At 47.6% G+C, this 18462-nt stretch overlaps 1 protein-coding gene across 9 annotated transcripts in view; it reads left to right on the top strand.

Annotated features, from left to right (window-relative positions):
• The window catches only part of SH3BP2 (SH3 domain binding protein 2), a 78355-nt gene that overhangs the window by 23545 nt on the left and 36348 nt on the right, over positions 1–18462 (top strand). For all 9 annotated transcript variants that reach the window (XR_013225140.1, XM_077302026.1, XM_077302025.1 and 6 more), the window contains 3 exons: positions 1931–2019; positions 2739–2792; positions 14741–15317. Coding sequence is in view for 8 of the 9 variants with exons in the window: in XM_077302026.1 (XP_077158141.1) it covers positions 1931–2019; positions 2739–2792; positions 14741–15317 (720 nt within the window). In the remaining variant the exon portion in view is untranslated. The remainder of the gene's footprint in view (positions 1–1930; positions 2020–2738; positions 2793–14740; positions 15318–18462) is intronic.

Genomic DNA, 18462 nt, shown 5'->3' with positions numbered 1-18462 from the left:
CCTGGCCTTGGGATGAAGACCACGCTGGTTGCCTTGACGGATGATATCCCACGCCAGCTGATGGAGATGGTTCGGCCATTCTTGTGCTTTTAGATCTGTCGGCTGCATTTGATGTGGTCGACCACGAGATTTTAGCCCACCACCTTGCCAGGGCCAGGATTAGAGGGACTGCACTAAAGTGGCTAGTCTTCTTTCTCCGGAACTGGACACAGAGGGTAGCGGTGAGGAAAGAGTTGTCAGCCCCTTTTGGGCTTCCAGGTGGAGTACCGCAGGGAGCGATACTCTCCCCTACACTTCTTAACATCTATATGTACCCTCTAGCCCAGCTGGTCCGGGGCTACGGGCTGGATTGCCACCAATATGCAGATGACACCCAGCTCTACTTACTAATGGATGGCCGGCCGGACTCCCCCCCAGATCCATTTGCCAGATGTTTAGAAGCAGTGGCTGGATGGCTCAAGTAGAGTCGCCTGAAACTCAACCCCTCCAAGACGGAGGTCCTGTGGCTGGGCAGAAGAGGGCAGGACCAGGAAGCGCGTCTCCCATGCCTGGATGGGGTGCAATTCACATTGGCACCAGAAGCCAGGACCTTGGGTATGACCTTTGATGCCTCCCTTTCCATGGAGGCTCAGGTCACGAAAGTAGCCCGAACGGCGTTTTTTCATCTGCGCCAAGCGCTGCTACTAGCGCCCTACCTGCCCTCCGAACACTTGGCGACACTTCTGGTCACTTCCAGAATAGACTACTGTAACTCGCTCTATGCGGGCCTACCCTTGGCTTTGACCCGGAAATTGCAGCTGGTACAGAATGCGGCTGCAAAGGTCCTCATTGGAACATCTTGGAGGGCCCATATTCAGCCGGTGCTACGCCATCTGCACTGGTTACCAGTCTGCTTCCGGATCAAGTTTAAGGTTCTGGTTTTAATCTTTAAGGCTATACGCAGCCTGGGTCTGGCTTATCTGCGGGACCGCTTATCTGCTTATGCTCCCCCAGGGCTCTTTGCTCTGCGGGTATGAATTTACTGGGCCCCCAGGACATACGCCTGGCCTTGATCCCAACCTGGTGGAACGAGCTCCCGGAAGAGCTGTGGGCCCTGCGGGATTTGTCAGCTTTCCACAGGGCCTGCAAGATGGAGCTCTTCTGCCAGGCATATGCTTGAGACCTGGGCGACTCCCAACGTTGTCAGCTGTGGATCTCTAGCAAACTAAGTCCCTCACTCCCAGATAGAGAGTAATAGATCTTGCTGGACGGGGGGAGGGGAATGGGTTATTATCCACCATCGCGATATTGTGTTTTACTTATGTTTTAATGGGTTTTTATGGGATTTTATTGTTTTTATGAATTTCTGTAAACCGCCGCGAGACTTTGGAGAATGGCGGTATATAATAAATATAAATGAATAAATAAATAAATTGTTGTGTTGCTGGCCCACAAAAACTTGATATGGTTATGTACTTTTAATTAAAGAGTTGTTTTTTTAAAATAAAATATTATTTTTGGATTGTTGAAACATTTTTTTGGTATGTGTGTTAATCATCAGGGGCTCCAAAGTTCTGTAGCTTTCATCTTGGCTGCTGGTTATCATTTTGTTTTAAAATCCTTGGTCAATATTGCCTAAAGTTGTGGCTATGTTGTAGTCAGCTAAACTCTCCCAACTAATAGCCCAACTTGGCCCTGATTGTAAAGTGTAATGGGCATGAAAGCATCATTTGCTACCTTGCATTTCCTTCCTTGCATTTCCTTCCATCCAAAGTTTTGCTGAAGTTTCACCACGGGCCTTAGAAAAACCTTATTTCTAAAAAAGGTATCAATCAGTATTACAGAAAATAAGTAGTCTCCTATTTCTGCATCTTGATGGATTGTAGTTTTTTCATTTGCATAAGGCCAGTTTGCTTGTGGCCTAACTGTACATTTCTTCCTCTACTTCCAGTGACTCTGGATCAGATATTGACAGTTTCTATGGCTCAATAGAACGGCCAATTAATATCAACTATTCTCAGCATTCAATAGAAAGTTCAGGTGAGAGCAGAATTTTGAAATTTGCCAACCAGTGAAGGTGATGTGCTGAGTTTTAGGGGGAGGGTGTACAGAGAAAAATATTATAATTTTGGATTTGGGGCAGTGTGTGTTTGTGTGTATGTGTATAGTTTAGAGCCAGCTTGGTGTAGTGGTTAGGAGTGCGGACCTCTAATCTGGTGAGCCGGGTTTGAATCTGCGCTCCCCCACATGCAACCAGCTGGGTGACCTTGGGCTCGCCACAGTACTGATAAAACTGCTCTGACTGAGCAGTGATATCAGGGCTCTCTCAGCCTCACCCACCTCACAGGGTGTCTGTTGTGGGGAGAGGAGGGGAAGGAGAATGTAAGCTCACTGGCCGTCTCCAAGCAGAAACCCTTCTGTGGTCATCAAGAAACCCCAGTTGAGAAAGGCTGCTTGAGGCTGACCCTGTATTGAGTAGGAGATTGGACTAGATGTCCTGGATGGTTCCTTCCAAATCTAGGATTCCTTATGTATTTTTGTAACTAATTCAGTACTAATTGTAATAAACTATTGCATTTTTTTAGATGTCCCCCCCCCCAGTCATTTTTTGGATTGTCACTCCAGTCTGTTTATCCAGCAGGCCTATTCTATTTTGGGATCCCTGTGAGTAGTGCCCTTGTTAGTCCTCTGCTAGAATTATCTGTCTTATCCGAGAGTTGAATATTCCTTTTGTTTTAATGCTTGAAATCTGATTTCAGATTATGACCAGGATGAAGAAGAATACTTAAAGCCAGATAATGCAGACTGTGAAGGTATGTTGAACTGTGGAGTTCTGACATTTCCATGCATACTCTTGGTCACATCCACATTTGTGTAGAATATCTGAATGTGGTTCAATAATCAGAGCCTTCAGTAATCAGAGGAGAAGCAGGTGATTGGTTAATAAGAAACATCACTGGAACAACACTTTAGATGTCCACAGTGAAAGGTAAGTCCTATAATCTTGAACCGAGATTTGTTTGTTTCATTGTAATTGTAGCCACACCCCGGACAACAGTTTTTTCTGAATTCTGCATAAGGGGCAGCCTGCCTTTTCCCCACGTCCATTTCTCATTCATTATCCCTCTTCAGAACTCCTCTCCCACATGTGTCGATGCAGAATAAGTAGATTTTTTATGCCTCTTCTGTGCATTTCACCTCTCTTCTGGCCATGCAGTTCAACATTCCATGGGGTTTGATACTGCCAGGTGTGACTGGCCCTGCCTGCACAGCTGGCTTATGTCACTCCACAAGGAGTCCAGGTTTTCACATGCCACTGGGGCTACCTGTGAAGCAAAGCTGTGTTGCTCAGGCTGCCGTGGCTCAAGCCAGTCGCTTCTTTGCCTCCCTCCCCCTGACTTTGCTCTTCCTCTTTAAAGATGGACAGAGGGCTCTGTCCAAAATGGGGGGCCAAGCAGGTGGTGCCCTTTTCTGTCCCGTTGCTGCTGAGCTTGAACCAGGCAGGTGCCTGGGGGGTCTCCCAGATCAGGCCTGGCAGGCTGCTTCTTGAAGGAGCTGGTCTCTGTCTGTTCTCCTTCAGTGGGGCTGAAGTCATCCAGGCTGGTTAGGTCATGCCTCTGCTCGCTCAGGCAGGGCATTCATATGCAAATGTTTCAGAGCCACCTTCCTGAGCGACCTGAGCCTGAGTAGCCAGTCTGGAATGCCCTACTGCTTAGGTAGGACACTTCGAGCCCTGCTCTTCAGCCTTCGTCTACAAGGCACATTAAAAAAAAAAAGTTCTTACGGAGACAAAGAACGCAGAGATCTACAAGCAAGAATCTTGTGCGGGAATTTCAAAACTGCCTCCAATTCCTTACCGGCATGGAACAGCTGAATTCGAGCCAGGAGGCCACCGGAGCCGCGGCAGGAGGCCTGCGGGCCAGCACCCGGCCCACCGGTGAAGAGCCTAGAGCTCCGGGCACCTCAGAACTTCCGCCTCCCCGGAACGCTGAGGCAACAGTGAGTGCGGCAACAGCGACTATAGCAGAGAAACGACTGATCTCTGCGGAACGCAGGGCTGGCACAAAGAAGAAACGCCGGGCCCCGCCGGAAGAGACCGGTGACGAAGGCAGCACAAGGAAAAGAAGGCGCTGTGGACTTTAGTGGACCAGAGAATTCTGGAGCCTTGGAAAGCCTCCTGCAAGGAGCCCGATACCTGAGCGTCTGGGACTCAGCGGCCAGAAGCCCGGACCATTGCAGGAGTCAACCGGGGAGGGAGAGCCCCGCCAGTAAGCCCCCACGGCACTTGGGCGCAGGCGAGGGAGGGGGTTTCCCGGAGCCCCGGGTTGTAATTCCCCACTCCCTGAGGGATCCGGAGCCGCAGGGCCGGCCAGGGAGCCCTCCACATGATAGCAGGGGCCGCCATTCCAACATAGTGCCGCCTGTACGAGAGAGTCCGGGCCGCCATTCCAAGATGGCGCCCGACACACAGGAAGCGGCTGTGTCGCCGAGACGCTCCCCCCCCCAAGCTGCATCAAGATGAGAGAGTGCTCCTTCTCCCCGAATCGGAGATCCCGGAGACGGGAGGAGGGGGGGAGTAGGACCCGCAGGGGACGTGCAGCCCCCAACAGCTGGGCAGCGGAAGAGGAGGAGGAGCACATGTTCCTCAAGTTCATGCGCTGGCTCCGCTTTAAAGCCAGGCGCCTGGCACCCAGCCCCTCTCCACCGCATTCATCCAGGACACCCGATAGGGAGTGGGATGTCAGCTCCAGTCCTGGAGCAATGAGAAATTATCCTCGTCTCTCTCCCTCCACTTACATGGAATCGGAGGACTCAGAAGGGGACGAGGAGTCAGGGGGGTCCAGGAGCAGAACCCACCGGCGTCAGGAACCCCTGCGCGAATGTGACCACAGAGAGGCACGACAGCGCCCCCCATCGGCGGGCAGGTCCATGACTTCTATAGTGGACACAATCTCAGACCTGGAGGAGGGTGAGCTGTCGAGTGAGTGGGAAGCACAGGGCCAGATCGACAGTTCAACACGGCTCTTCCAGGAGGAGCACCAGCAGCGGCTGCTGCCAAAAGTCATAGCTACCTTGAACTATGACATGCAGCAGGAAGAAAAGCCACGGTCAAAGGCTTCAGCAAACCTGGATGCCAGGGGCTTCAAGAAACCCAGGACCGTTCAGACAGCACATCCCTTCCCTGACAGTTTTGACGAGGTCATCAAGTCAGAGTGGGCGCTGCCAGCAGGTGGCACCACACTTACCTTGATTGCCAAGAAGCTCTACACCTTAACGGATGAGGCGATGGTGAATCTGCCTCTCGTGGATGCTCCTGTGGTTGCCCTCCACTCCGAAGCGGTGTTCACCAAGGATGGCGAAAATTCACTCAAGGATTCCATTGATCGCCGAAATGAACAAGCGCTGAGGAAGACATATGAAGCTTCTTCACTCGCTATCAGGGTTTCAGCGGCCCTGTCAAATTTCACCAGAGCCATCGTCATCTGGACAGATGACATGTTGAAATCTCCTGACCTGGCAGTTCCTGCAGCACATAAAACAATACTGAAGATCAAGAGAGCGGCAGAGTTTGGAGCGGATGTTTCGCCAGATGCCATCCAGTTCTCGGCTAGAGCACAAGCAGCCAGCGTTTCTATTAGGTGCAACATCTGGCTAAAACACTGGAGGGTGGACTCCACTTCTAAGAGCACCCTGTCCGCCTCCAAATTCTCCAGCAGGCTGCTGTTTGGGGAGTCAAACTTGGACCCAGTCCTGGTTGAAACCAAGGAAAAGAAGAGAGCCATGCCGGCCTCTCACAAGGAGGGGGATGGGAGAGCTAGAAGGCAGCAGTCCTTTCGTCCCTGGAGGAGTCAAGGCAGAAGCCAGGACACTCGGGACTTTAGATCATTCTGGTCCAACAAGTACCGCTCCACCTTTGCCAACAAGCAGCCACAGCAGTTCCGGCAAGCCAGGGGCCAACCGCCCAGAAAACAGTCAGCCTGACTCCAGGATCGGGGGTCGGCTTCATGCATTCTGGAAGGCATGGAGCCACTCCACCTCGGATCGGTGGGTCCTAGATATCACAGGGCTACCGCATAGAGCTTACCGGGGCCCCACCAGATCGCTTCATTATTTCCCCAACTCCAAAGACACAGCACCGGAGGCACCATCTAGTGCAGGCCATTCATCACTTGCTCTCCATAGGAGCCATCAAAGAGGTTCGGGAGGGGCAAAGGCGCTCCGGCATGTACTTGATTCTGTTCATCGTGCCAAAGAAGTCCAGGGAGTGGCGCGCAGTACTGAATCTCAAGGCCCTCAACAAGTGGGTGCGAAAAAGGAAGTTCAGAATGGAGTCCCTAAGGCACATCATGCAGGTACTCCAGAAGGCAGATATACTGACATCCATAGATCTTCAGGAAGCATACCTCCACGTGCCAATTCAACAGGACTCGCGCCGACTCCTTCACTTTTGCCACGAGGTCCGGCACTACCAGTACAAGGTGCTACCCTTTGGCCTCTCCTTTTCACCAAGATCATGGTAACTCTGGTGGCCCACCTTCGCCTGCATGGAGTGCATCTATATCCATATATCGACGACCTCCTTCTGAGGGCCACGGGGCTAGAGACATTGCTGCGCAACACACGGCTGACCATGCAGCTACTCTCAGAGCATGTTTTTTTGGTCAATAAGGAAAAGAGCCACTTGGAACTGTCTCAGACCCTCCAACACCTCGGAGCCATGATCTGCATCGCGGAGACAAAGGTCTATCTACCAGCGGAGAAGCAAACCAAGTTACTTCAACTTACATCAAAGGTCATCGAGGGGAAGCAGACGGATCTCATGCGCCTAGCCACCCTACACGGCCTCACGATCTCCACAATGGACATAGTGCCATGGGCGCATTTTCACTCCAGGCCCCTCCAGTGGGCTCTGCTCCCATTCCAACACGACATCGCCAGGAAGAAGCAGAGGAGGATAATACTGTCAGTGCGTAATCGATGCGAACTTTGCTGGTGGACCTTCCCACAAAACCTACAGCGCGGTATGGAATTCAGCCACTACAGGTGGTAGTCACCACGGATGCCAGCCAGAGAGGCTGGGGGGCCCATTGCCTGGGAAGGACAGCCCAGGGTCGCTGGTCCACCCAGGGAACACAGTACAGCATCAACTGGCTAGAACTTCGTGCTGTGCACTTGGCCATAAGGGTGTTTCAGGACTTGCTACACAACAACCACGTCCTGATCTGCACAGACAACATGACAACAAAGGTGCACATAAATAGGCAAGGCAGGACACGCTCCTGGTCACTCTACCTAGAAGCCCACCGGCTCCTCACCTGGGCAGAGAAGCATCTGGCAAGCCTGAGGGCAGAACACCTCAAGGGCCTAGTGAACCAAAAGGCGGATTGGTTAAGCTTGCATCACAGAAACTTGGTGGAATGATTCTCATGACTGGAATGTAATGGTGGATGGATATGAACTGTTCAGATCAAAGAGGTGGAGGAGTATGTGATGAAAGGGCTTACCTGTCAGGAAATTCTAGTGAAGGAGAGCATATCTACAATGGAAAGCATCTGGGTGAAAATAAGCGAGGCGAAAACAAACAGTGTGGTGGTTGGTGTCTGCTACCGACTGCCTGACCAATGAGAGGATGTGGATGCTGCACTTTGTGAGCAGCTTGAGAAAATATCCAAGCGGCAGGACCTTGTCATCATGGGTGACTTCAATTTCCCAGATGTGTGCTGGGAAACAAACTCTGCGAAGCATCCTCAGTCATGCAACTTTCTGACCTGCCGGGCTGACAATTTCATTTATCAAATGGTAGATGAACCCACAAGAGGTTCAGCCATACTGGACTTAATACTGACCAACAGGCAAGAGTTGGTGGATGAGGTGAAGGAGGTGGGGACCCTAGGGGAAAGTGATCATGTCCTCATAGAATTCCTTTTGAGATGGGGAGCCAAGGAAGCTTGTAGCCGGACGCGGATGTTGGATTTTCGTAGGGCAAACTTTAATAAACTCAGAGACATGATGAGTGTCATACCATGGACGAGAATGCTGGAAGGGAAGGGAGCATGTGAAGGGTGGGCGCTACTCAAACAAGAGCTATTGCATGCTCAATCAATGACTATCCCAGAAAGACAAAAACACTGCAGGAGCTCTAAGAAGCCTATTTGGATGAACAGGGAACTTGAAGAGGAACTAAGAAAGAAAAGGAAATGGAGGGAAGGACAGAGCTCTAAAGAAGAGTACCTACAGGTTACTAGGCACTGTAGATCAATCATCAGAAAGGCCAAAGCTGAGAGTGAGCTAAGATTGGCCAGGGAAGCCCATTGTAACAAGAAAAGATTTTTCAGTTATGTGAGGAGCAAACGTAAAGTAAAGGAGGCAATAGGCCCACTGTTGGGTGCGGATGGACAAACTCTAACGGAGGATGCAGAGAAAGCAGAAAGGCTTAGTGCCTATTTTACATCTGTTTTTTCCCACAGGTCAAAGGGTTTAGGCACATCTAGAGATGGCCGTAGCCAAAGGATAGTGTCTGGGTGGCAGGTTAACATGGATAGAGAGGTTGTCGAGAGGCATTTAGCTGCACTGGATGAGTTCAAATCCCCTGGTCCGGATGAAATGCACCCGAGAGTACTCAAAGAACTTTCCAGAGAACTTGCACAGCCCTTGTCCATCATCTTCGAAACCTCTTTAAGGACTGGAGATGTCCCGGAGGACTGGGAGAGAGCAAACGTTATTCCGATCTTCAAAAAAGGGAGGAAGGATGACCCGGGAAACTACAGACCAGTGAGTCTGACCTCTGTTGTGGGTAAGATAATGGAGCAGATATTAAAGGGAGCGATCTGCAAACATCTGGAGGACAATTTGGTGATCCAAGGAAGTCAGCATGGATATGTCTCCAACAGGTCCTGCCAGACAAACCTGGTTTCTTTTTTTGACCAAGTAACAGGTTTGCTGGATCGTGGAAATTCGGTTGATGTCATTTACTTGGATTTTAGTAAAGCTTTTGACAAGGTTCCCCATGATGTTCTGATGGATAAATTGAAGGACTGCAATCTGGATTTTCAGATAGTTAGGTGGATAGGGAATTGGTTAGAGAACCGCACTCAAAGAGTTGTTGCCGATGGTGTTTCATCAGACTGGAGAGAGGTGAGTAGCGGGGTACCTCAGGGCTCGGTGCTCGGCCTGGTACTTTTTAACATATTTATTAATGATCTAGATGAGGGGGTGGAGGGACTACTCATCAAGTTTGCAGATGACACCAAATTGGGAGGACTGGCAAATACTCCGGAAGATGGAGACAGAGTTCAACGAGATCTGAACACAATGGAAAAATGGGCAAATGAGAACAAGATGCAATTTAATAAAGATAAGTGTAAAGTTCTGCATCTGGGTCAGAAAAATGAAAAGCATGCCTACTGGATGGGGGATACGCTTCTAGGTAATACTGTGTATGAACGAGACCTTGGGGTACTTGTGGATTGTAAACTAAACATGAGCAGGCAGTGTGATGCAGCGGTAAAAAAGGCAAATGCCATTTTGGGCTGTATCAACAGAGGCATCACATCAAAATCACAAGATGTCATAGTCCCATTGTATACGGCACTGGTCAGACCACACTTGGAGTACTGTGTGCAGTTCTGGAGGCCTCACTTCAAGAAGGACGTAGATAAAATTGAAAGGGTACAGAGGAGAGCGACGAAGATGATCCGGGGCCAAAGGACCAAACCCTATGAAGATAGGTTGAGGGACTTGGGAATGTTCAGCCTGGAGAAAAGGAGGTTGAGAGGGGACATGATAGCCCTCTTTAAGTATTTGAAAGGTTGTCACTTGGAGGAGGGCAGGATGCTGTTTCCGTTGGCTGCAGAGGAGAGGACACGCAGTAATGGATTTAAACTTCAAGTACAACGATATAGGCTAGATATCAGGGAAAAAACATTTCACAGAGTAGTCCAGCAGTGGAATAGGCTGCCTAAGGAGGTGGTGAGCTCCCCCTCACTGGAAGTCTTCAACCAAGGTTGGATATACACTTTTCTTGGATGCTTTAGGATGCTTAGGGCTGATCCTGCGTTGAGCAGGGGGTTGGACCAGATGGCCTGTATGGCCCCTTCCAACTCTATGATTCTATGATTTTAAGCTGGACCTCGGGGAATGGACACTCAACCGGGACGTGTTTACCCAGATCGTCGGCATGTTCGGTTTGCCCTCGGTGGACCTGATGGCAACGCCAGAGTACGAAGATTCATTTCCTGATTCCTCCATTCCCATTGGGGCATGTGACCCTCTCCCTTCCCTGAGTCTCCTCAGACTCAGGCAATCACAGCCTTTCTACCCTCTAACAGCCATTTTAACATGCAGGCCCAGGGCAGCCATTTTAGGGCACCAATCCCCCTCCAGTCCTCATTTTGCCACATCTCCCCCCTCCTAAATTCTATATGGAGGAGCCTCCATTTGTTCAATGGTGGGTCCGGAGCAGAATCCACAAAACAACTGATTGTAGGAAAACCCATATAACTAACACTCTAATACAATTCTCTAACTCATAAACTCTAAACATGTCAACAGAAAAATACACACAGGTAACATGCAAGTCACCACCAGTAAGATATACCATTTGCTCCCCACTCTCTTGTTCAGCGGTCCAGGAATGTGCCCTATTGTCATATCAAATTCCTGGATCTTCCAGAACCAGCGTTGCAACTTGGAATTGGTGTTCTTCATGGTTTGCAACCACTGAAGAGAAGAATGATAAGTCAGTAGTGTGAACTCCTGGCCCCAAACATATGGCCTCAGTTTGTCTAGAGCCCACACAATTGCAAGACATTATTTCTGCACTGACGACAAGTTCTTTTCCCTGGGAATGAGCTTTCTGCTGAGGTAGGCAATGGGGTGCTTTGTCCTCTTGGTCCTTCCAGGCTCCGTTCTAAAAATGTCCTCAGGCTTCCTTAGTTCTTCCTGGAGTCCTGCCCTCTCCTGGGGTGTTGAACTGGTTGGCCATTCCAGCTCCTCCCATCTGCTTGGTTCAGCAACGTGAGCTCTTATATCCAGTGTGTCCTCCTCTGGACCTTCTCTTTCCACAGTCCTGCTAATAACTGATAACACTTCCTCTCTTTCTCAGAAAGGTTTTAGCATGTTAATGTGTACCACTTTAGCTCGATTTCCTGACCTCCCTGTATCAACCACATAGGTAACATTGTCTACCTTATCCACTACTAGATGGGGCCCATCCCATGCAGCCTTTAATTTATCATCCCAAAGGGACAAAAAAACCCTAACCTATTCCCCAATATCATAGGTTCTGGACCTGGCGTTTTTATCATGCCAGTTACTTTGGTTGGTTTGAGCTTTAGCAAGGTGCTCCCCTGCCAATGCTATCATTTCTTTCAACCCCTCTCTGAAAGAAAGAAAGTAGTCTGCAGAGGAGATCTGCCACCTTCTCCCTTGGAGATCCTGGAGAGACTGCCCCCTCCCCGGAGGTTTGGAGCGTAAATACTCACAAGCTCCTCCCCCTGGTGGAGCCTGATTCCTCCATTCCCATTGGGGCATGTGACCCTCTCCCTTCCCTGAGTCTCCTCAGACTCAGGCAATCACAGCCTTTCTACCCCCTAGCAGCCATTTTAACATTCAGGCTCAGGGCAGCCATTTTAGGGCACCAATCCCCCTCTAGTCCTCATTTTGCCACAGACTGTATCAAAAGAAGTATAGTTTCCAGATTACACAAGGTGATGTTACCACTTTACTGTGCTTTGGTAAGACCTCACTTGGAGCACTGTGTTCCGTTTTGGGTATCACAACTGATGAAAGATGTAGAGAAACTGGAGTGTGTCCAGAAAAGGGCTACAAAGATGGTGAGGGGTTTCCGCATGAGGAAAGGTTGAGGGAGCTTGGTCTGTTTAGCCTGGAGAGAAGATGACTAAGAGGTGATATAATAACCATCTTCAAATATGTGAGGGGCTGGAGCAGAGTTGTTTTCTGTTGCCCCAGAGAGTTGGGCCAGAACAAATGGGTTGAAATTAATTTAAAAGAATTTTCGGCTAAACATCCGGAAGAAGTTCCTGACAGAGTAGTTCCTCAGTGGAACAGGCTTCCTTTTGTGGTGGTTGGTTCTCCTTCTCTGGAAGTTTTTAAGCAGAGGCCTGATTGTCATCTGACAAAAATGCTGATTTTATGAACTTAGGCCATTTGTGAATGGGTGGAAAGGAACGGATGTGCCAGTGCTTGTCTCTTGTGGCCTACCTTGCAGACCCAGGGAATTGTGGATCGCCACTGTGGGATGGGAGGTGAATTTCCTCCAGGCCAAACTGAATTCTGGAGATTTGGGGGGGGGGGATCACTTAGGCATGCAATTGGGGTTGTTGTGGGTAGGCAGATATTTATGAGTTTCTGCATTGTGCAGGGGGTTGGGCTAGATGACCCTGGAGGTCCCTTTCAACTCTGTGATTCTGTGACCTGTGGAGTGTATACTGGGCAAGTGATTGGGACATGTGGCTAGATAATTAAATTTATGCATTTTAAATTTACATTTATGTCATGGGAACGTTATGCAGGCAGGAGAAGGATCAGTACTAAAAGTCAGAGTTGCTTTGGGCCCAATCTCAGCACATTTTTTGAATAGATCCTAACTCCAAGGTGGTAGTAAGAAGGTGAGCAATAGAGAAAAAATAGATCTGTGGCCCATTTGATTGCATGCTGGGCATGGGGACCACAGGCCTGCTCAAAGCCACCTACCACGTTACCAGCCCAGGTGCCTGCACCACTAAGGTTAGGTAAGGAGGGAGAATGTTTATGTGATAGAAATGCTATAACGTTTTCTTGTCATTATCATGTCTGGATTTGTGTTTTAATCTTGTTGCATACCAGTCGTGCTTTTGGTATATTTTAGATACAATTCTTACAGTCTGCTTCTGGTTATTTGGAACAAGCAATCGCATGTCCAATTCAATTTTTGGTGGAGACCTCAAGATGGCGCCATAAAGAAAGCTGGACTTCAGTTCAGCTCTTAAGCCATGCCGAGGGTCAGGGGCTTCTGCACCTGGCTGACCTGAACAGATACGCAAATCTGCTCACCGGTCGCCCCAGGAACCGGGAACGGTGACCTGAGGGTCCTACAGATCCGTAGGGAGAAGCAAGACCTCCCTGGATTAATAGCGGCTTGAGCTCAAGGTCACGATGGCGTCTTTGTCGCAAACAACTTTACAAGCTTGAAACGACCAGCCGACCTCACATTCTTCCCAGACCATCATTTACCAGATCGATAGGAGCAGAAGCTGACAGAAGCTGGAACCTACAACAGTAAGAATTGAAAGCTTTCTGGCTTTTCTCTCTCTCCTCTCACAAGCTCTTCCCTCCCCCCCCCTCAACCAATTTACAAGCGAATTCCTTCTTTCCCCGAGTGAGAGACTCCCAGCTAATTACACCCATTAACCAAACAAAGAGAGTGCTTTGAAGATTTATGGGTGAACGTTCAGTGGGAGAATTTGACTTGATACGGAGATCGACAAACTGATAATTTGGGATCGCTCGTGCTCCCGCGAGACCTCACGAGACTTTCTGTTTATAGTTTGTGACTGCCTAGAACTATGGAAGAATTAACTAAGGCACAGCTTTTCCATTTGTTATGCAAAGGAAACTCAGAGATACTGAAAGCAGTCAATAAGCTGGAAAAGGAAATTCGTGGGACTAAGGGGGAGCTTTTGGATGGAGCCCAAGATCCGGAGAGACCAGCTGATGACGCAGCTCAGCTAACAGTAAATCAAGTGAAACTTCAATGTCTGGAAGTTAATCAACTGGAGGGAGAGAGTGCCAGAGATGTAAAAACCCAAAGTATCTTTAAAGAACCTGGGAAAACAGATTCATGGAAGGAAAGTACCAAAAAACTGGAAGTCTATTCAGAGCAGGAAATGACTTGGATCAGCAAAATAAAAAGAGTCTATTCAAAAGCGACAGCAACTAGGAAGCTATCAGGAGATATTTCTGTGCGACCAGAGGAAGAGATCCAGATTGACAAAGGATTCAGAGCCCCCTCAAAGGCGATTACAAGCAAGAATCAAGCAAGAGATTTCTCTGGCCCTGACAGAAGGACAATCAGAAACACTCTACTATGGAAAAAAATACAATTTCATTTTCTGCGACCACCTGAAAGATGAGCTGAACAATGGAGTATTCTCCTGGCTTCTTGTGAGAAAAAAAAAAAGCAGTAGCAACCTTTAGGACAGGTCTAATATATGAAGGGAACTGACTTTATATCACTTAAGACAATAATAGAATATATCCTTATAATAGATTATACCTTCCTATGTATCAACAACTACTTTGTTAAGAAAGATGGTAATAACTCCTAGATCAGGATTAATATGCGATGGGAATTGAATATGTATGTTAATATGTATGCCAAAAGAGGATGACAAACCATATTTTATAGGCATTAACAAGACAACAGTAGTAATTCTTGGGTTAGGGCCAACTTATGAAGGAGACTGACCTAATATAATTTAAGATAATAACAGAATGTATTCCTATAACAGATCTCATATGTATTAACAATCACTTGGCTAAGAAAAATGGTAAAAACTTCTAGACTAGGAATAATATGTGATGAGAACTAAATATCTATGTTAAAAGAGATGGCAAACCATATCAACTGGTCGCTTTTTCTTTACAACTTCTCTGTAAATGCTTTATATAATAATAAACAATAAAATTATTATAAAAAAAAATTCAATTTTTGTTCAAACTTAAATATAATCCTTACTTTTTTTTACCTTTAAAAATGCAGATCACACAGTCCTTCCACCAGCATACCCCCCTCCACTGGTTCCACAGGTGGGAAAGATTTCCTGTCCGGAGACCTGGGCAAGCTTGCTGTCTGGCAAGAGCCGTGTGGCTGTGCTTCCGCTGCCTCCCCTCAAGAAAAGCTTACCTGATATGAAGCCCGAAGCTCTCTTTGGTATGAGAGTTGACCTTCCTTCTCAGTACCAAGCTGAACATCCTGTGAGACTCCAGCTAACACGTCAGCAAACAAGTAGCCCTGGATCACCTGCACCTCTACTTCCTCTAGCCAGAAAGCCAACTTGCCTCGTACAAACCGGCTCTCACCCAGCTGTATGTCTGCCCATCAGCCACACTTTTGCTACTTCTGAAGACAGTGAGAAGCTAAAAGCATTAAAGCTTTCTGCAAAAGATCCACCTCCACTGCCAAGCAACAAGCCCAGATCGACACACTCTCCTGTCACATCTGCAAATGCCAAACCACCCAGAGGCCTGTTGACACCCAATTCATTGTCTAAATCTCAAGGGTCTCCCAAGAAGCCACCTGTGCCTGTAGCCAAACCGGAGAAGCCTTCACCTCCACAGTAAGTTGGAAAGCATGGGGAATGTTGTGGCATCAGTCACATGTTCACATTTAGGCTCTGTTCAGGCAGCACACAAAACTATTGTTTAATTATGCCAACTATGATTAGTGTGATTTCTCCGTTTAGGCCACTCCACTGTGGTTTTGTAGACTTTGAAGCTGGGTAACTGATCCCACAGTGAGGCTTAACTCTGGTTTCATATTTATCAACGTGGAATTTTGGTTTCCACCCAGCGTGTTCCTTGGAGATAGCTTTGCATGTTGCCCAGCTGCAGTGAAAGCATGATCAGAGAGAAGGCAAGAAAGCAGACTTGGAATAGCCTCTTGTGAGCTGATTTCTGGTTTTACCAACTAACAAGAATTAAATTAAGATGCAGTTTTCTGTGATGTCTGAACTGAGCCACAAGTGCTGATACACATTCAGTCATGGGGTAGAAATGAGTTTGCCCTGGAAGTGGAATTGAATGTTGTTCACAAAACATGCTAATTCTAGTGGCTCACTTGTCAAGATATCTAAAGAACATTTTCCTCCTAATCTCTGATTCTGGCTATCGCAGGCTTTAAAGCTCTACTGTTCTAGGACTATGAACTTAAAAGCTTCTATGTGTTTTTTTTTTCTCAACACCAACAACAGCACCTTTTTTGGCATGCAAAACAGTATAAATGAATAATATAGGGACCAGAAGGATGTACAAAATTAAACATAGAATGCTCGTAATCTTATTGCTTGTTGTAGAAACAGGTTTCTGACTGTTTAACAGCAGAAGCATCTTATATGTTTTTTCTCAAAGGAGCACAAAGGAACATGTGGGGGGGGGGATTACAAAATGGGCTTGCCAGGTTTCTGGTTGAGGCCAGGGCAAGTCATCAGCTCCTCCTAGGAAGATCTGAGGCTCGCTTCCAGTTGATCTGTGAGCCAGGAGGAGGGAGCAAGTTTTACCATTGAGGGGTTAATTGAGGATTTTAGTAGTGCTTTTATGGGGTTTATATTTGTGTTGTGAATCATCACGAGCCTTTTTGGGAGCGGCAGTATAGAAGTTGAATTATAAATAAAATGAATAAAAAAGACAAAGCAAGAACTCTTGGCTCATTGGCAGATAATTAGAATCATAGAATCATAGCGTTGGAAGGGGCCATACAGGCCATCTGGTACAACCCCCTGCTCTACGCAGGATCAGCCCTAAGCATCCTAAAGCCTCCAAGAAAAGTGTGTATCCAACCTTTGCTTGAAGATTGCCAGTGAGGGGGAACTCAACACCTTCTTAGGCAGCCTATTCCACTGCTGAACTACTCTGACTGTGAAAAACTTTTTCCTGATATCTAGCCTATATCGTTGTACTTGAAGTTTAAACCCATTACTGCGTGTCCTCTCCTCTGCAGCCAACAGAAACAGCATCCTGCCCTCCTCCAAGTGACAACCTTTCAAATACTTAAAGAGGGCTATCATGTCCCCGCTCAACCTCCTTTTCTCCAGGCTGAACATTCCCAAGTCCCTCAACCTATCTTCATAGGGTTTGGTCCTTTGGCCCCGGATCATCTTCGTCGCTCTCCTCTGTACCCTTTCAATTTTATCTACGTCCTTCTTGAAGTGAGGCCTCCAGAACTGCACACAGTACTCCAGGTGCGGTCCGACCAGTGCCGTATACAATGGGACTATGACATCTTGTGATTCTGATGTGATGCCTCTGTTGATACAGCCCAAAATGGCATTTGCCTTTTTTACCGCTGCATCACACTGCCTGCTCATGTTTAGTTTACAATCGACAAGTACCCCAAGGTCTCGTTCATACACAGTATTACCTAGAAGCGTATCCCCCATCCAGTAGGCATGCTTTTCATTTTTCTCACCCAGATGCAGAACTTTACACTTATCTTTATTAAATTGCATCTTGTTCTCATTTGCCCATTTTTCCATTATGTTCAGATCTCGTTAAACTATCTTCCGGAGTATTTGCCAGTCCTCCCAATTTGGTGTCATCTGCAAACTTGATGAGTAGTCCCTCCACCCCCTCATCTAGATCATTAATAAATATGTTAAAAAGTACCGGGCCGAGCACCGAGCCCTGAGGTACCCCGCTACTCACCTCTCTCCAGTCTGATGAAACACCATCGGCAACAACTCTTTGAGTGCGGTTCTCTAACCAATTCCCTATCCACCTAACTATCTGAAAATCCAGATTGCAGTCCTTCAACTTATCCATCAGAACATCATGGGGAACCTTGTCAAAAGCTTTACTAAAATCCAAGTAAACGACATCAACCGAATTTCCCCGATCCAGCAAACCTGTTACTTGGCTCCCTTTAATATCTGCTCCATTATCTTACCCACAATAGAGGTCAGACTCACTGGTCTGTAGTTTCCCGGGTCATCCTTCCTCCCTTTTTTGAAGATCGGAATAACGTTTGCTCTCTTCCAGTCCTCAGGGACATCTCCAGTCCTTAAAGAGGTTCCAAAGATGATGGACAAGGGCTGTGAAAGTTCTCTGGAAAGTTCGGGTGCATTTCATCCGGACCAGGGGATTTGAACTCATCCAGTGCAGCTAAATGCCTCTCGACAACCTCTCTATGCATGTTAACCTGCCACCCAGACACTATCTTTTGGCTACGGCCATCTCTAGATGTGCCTAAACCCTTTGACCCGTGGGAAAAAACAGATGTAAAATAGGCACTAAGCCTTTCTGCTTTCTCTGCATCTTCCGTTAGAGTTTGTCCATCCGCACCCAACAGCGGGCCTATTGCCTCCTTTACTTTACGTTTGCTCCTCACATAACTGAAAAATCTTTTCTTGTTACAATGGGCTTCCCTGGCCAATCTTAGCTCACTCTCAGCTTTGGCCTTTCTGATGATTGATCTATAGTGCCTAGTAACCTGTAGGTACTCTTCTTTAGAGCTCTGTCCTTCCCTCCATTTCCTGAACATTTTCCTTTTCTTTCTTAGTTCCTCTTGAAGTTCTCTGTTCATCCAAATAGGTTTCTTAGACCTCCTGCAGTGTTTACGTCTTTCTGGCATAGTCGTTGATTGAGCATGCAATAGCTCTTGTTTGAGAAGCGCCCACCCTTCACATGCTCCCTTCCCTTCCAGCATTCTATGACACTCCAGCATGGTATGACACTCATCATGTCTCTGAGTTTATTAAAGATTGCCCT

This window comes from Paroedura picta, chromosome 10 (genome assembly GCF_049243985.1).
Source record: "Paroedura picta isolate Pp20150507F chromosome 10, Ppicta_v3.0, whole genome shotgun sequence".
Classification (NCBI taxonomy): domain Eukaryota; kingdom Metazoa; phylum Chordata; class Lepidosauria; order Squamata; family Gekkonidae; genus Paroedura; species Paroedura picta.
The sequence above is the reverse complement of the archived record's forward strand: the minus strand, read 5'-3'. Positions and strand labels throughout refer to the sequence as shown.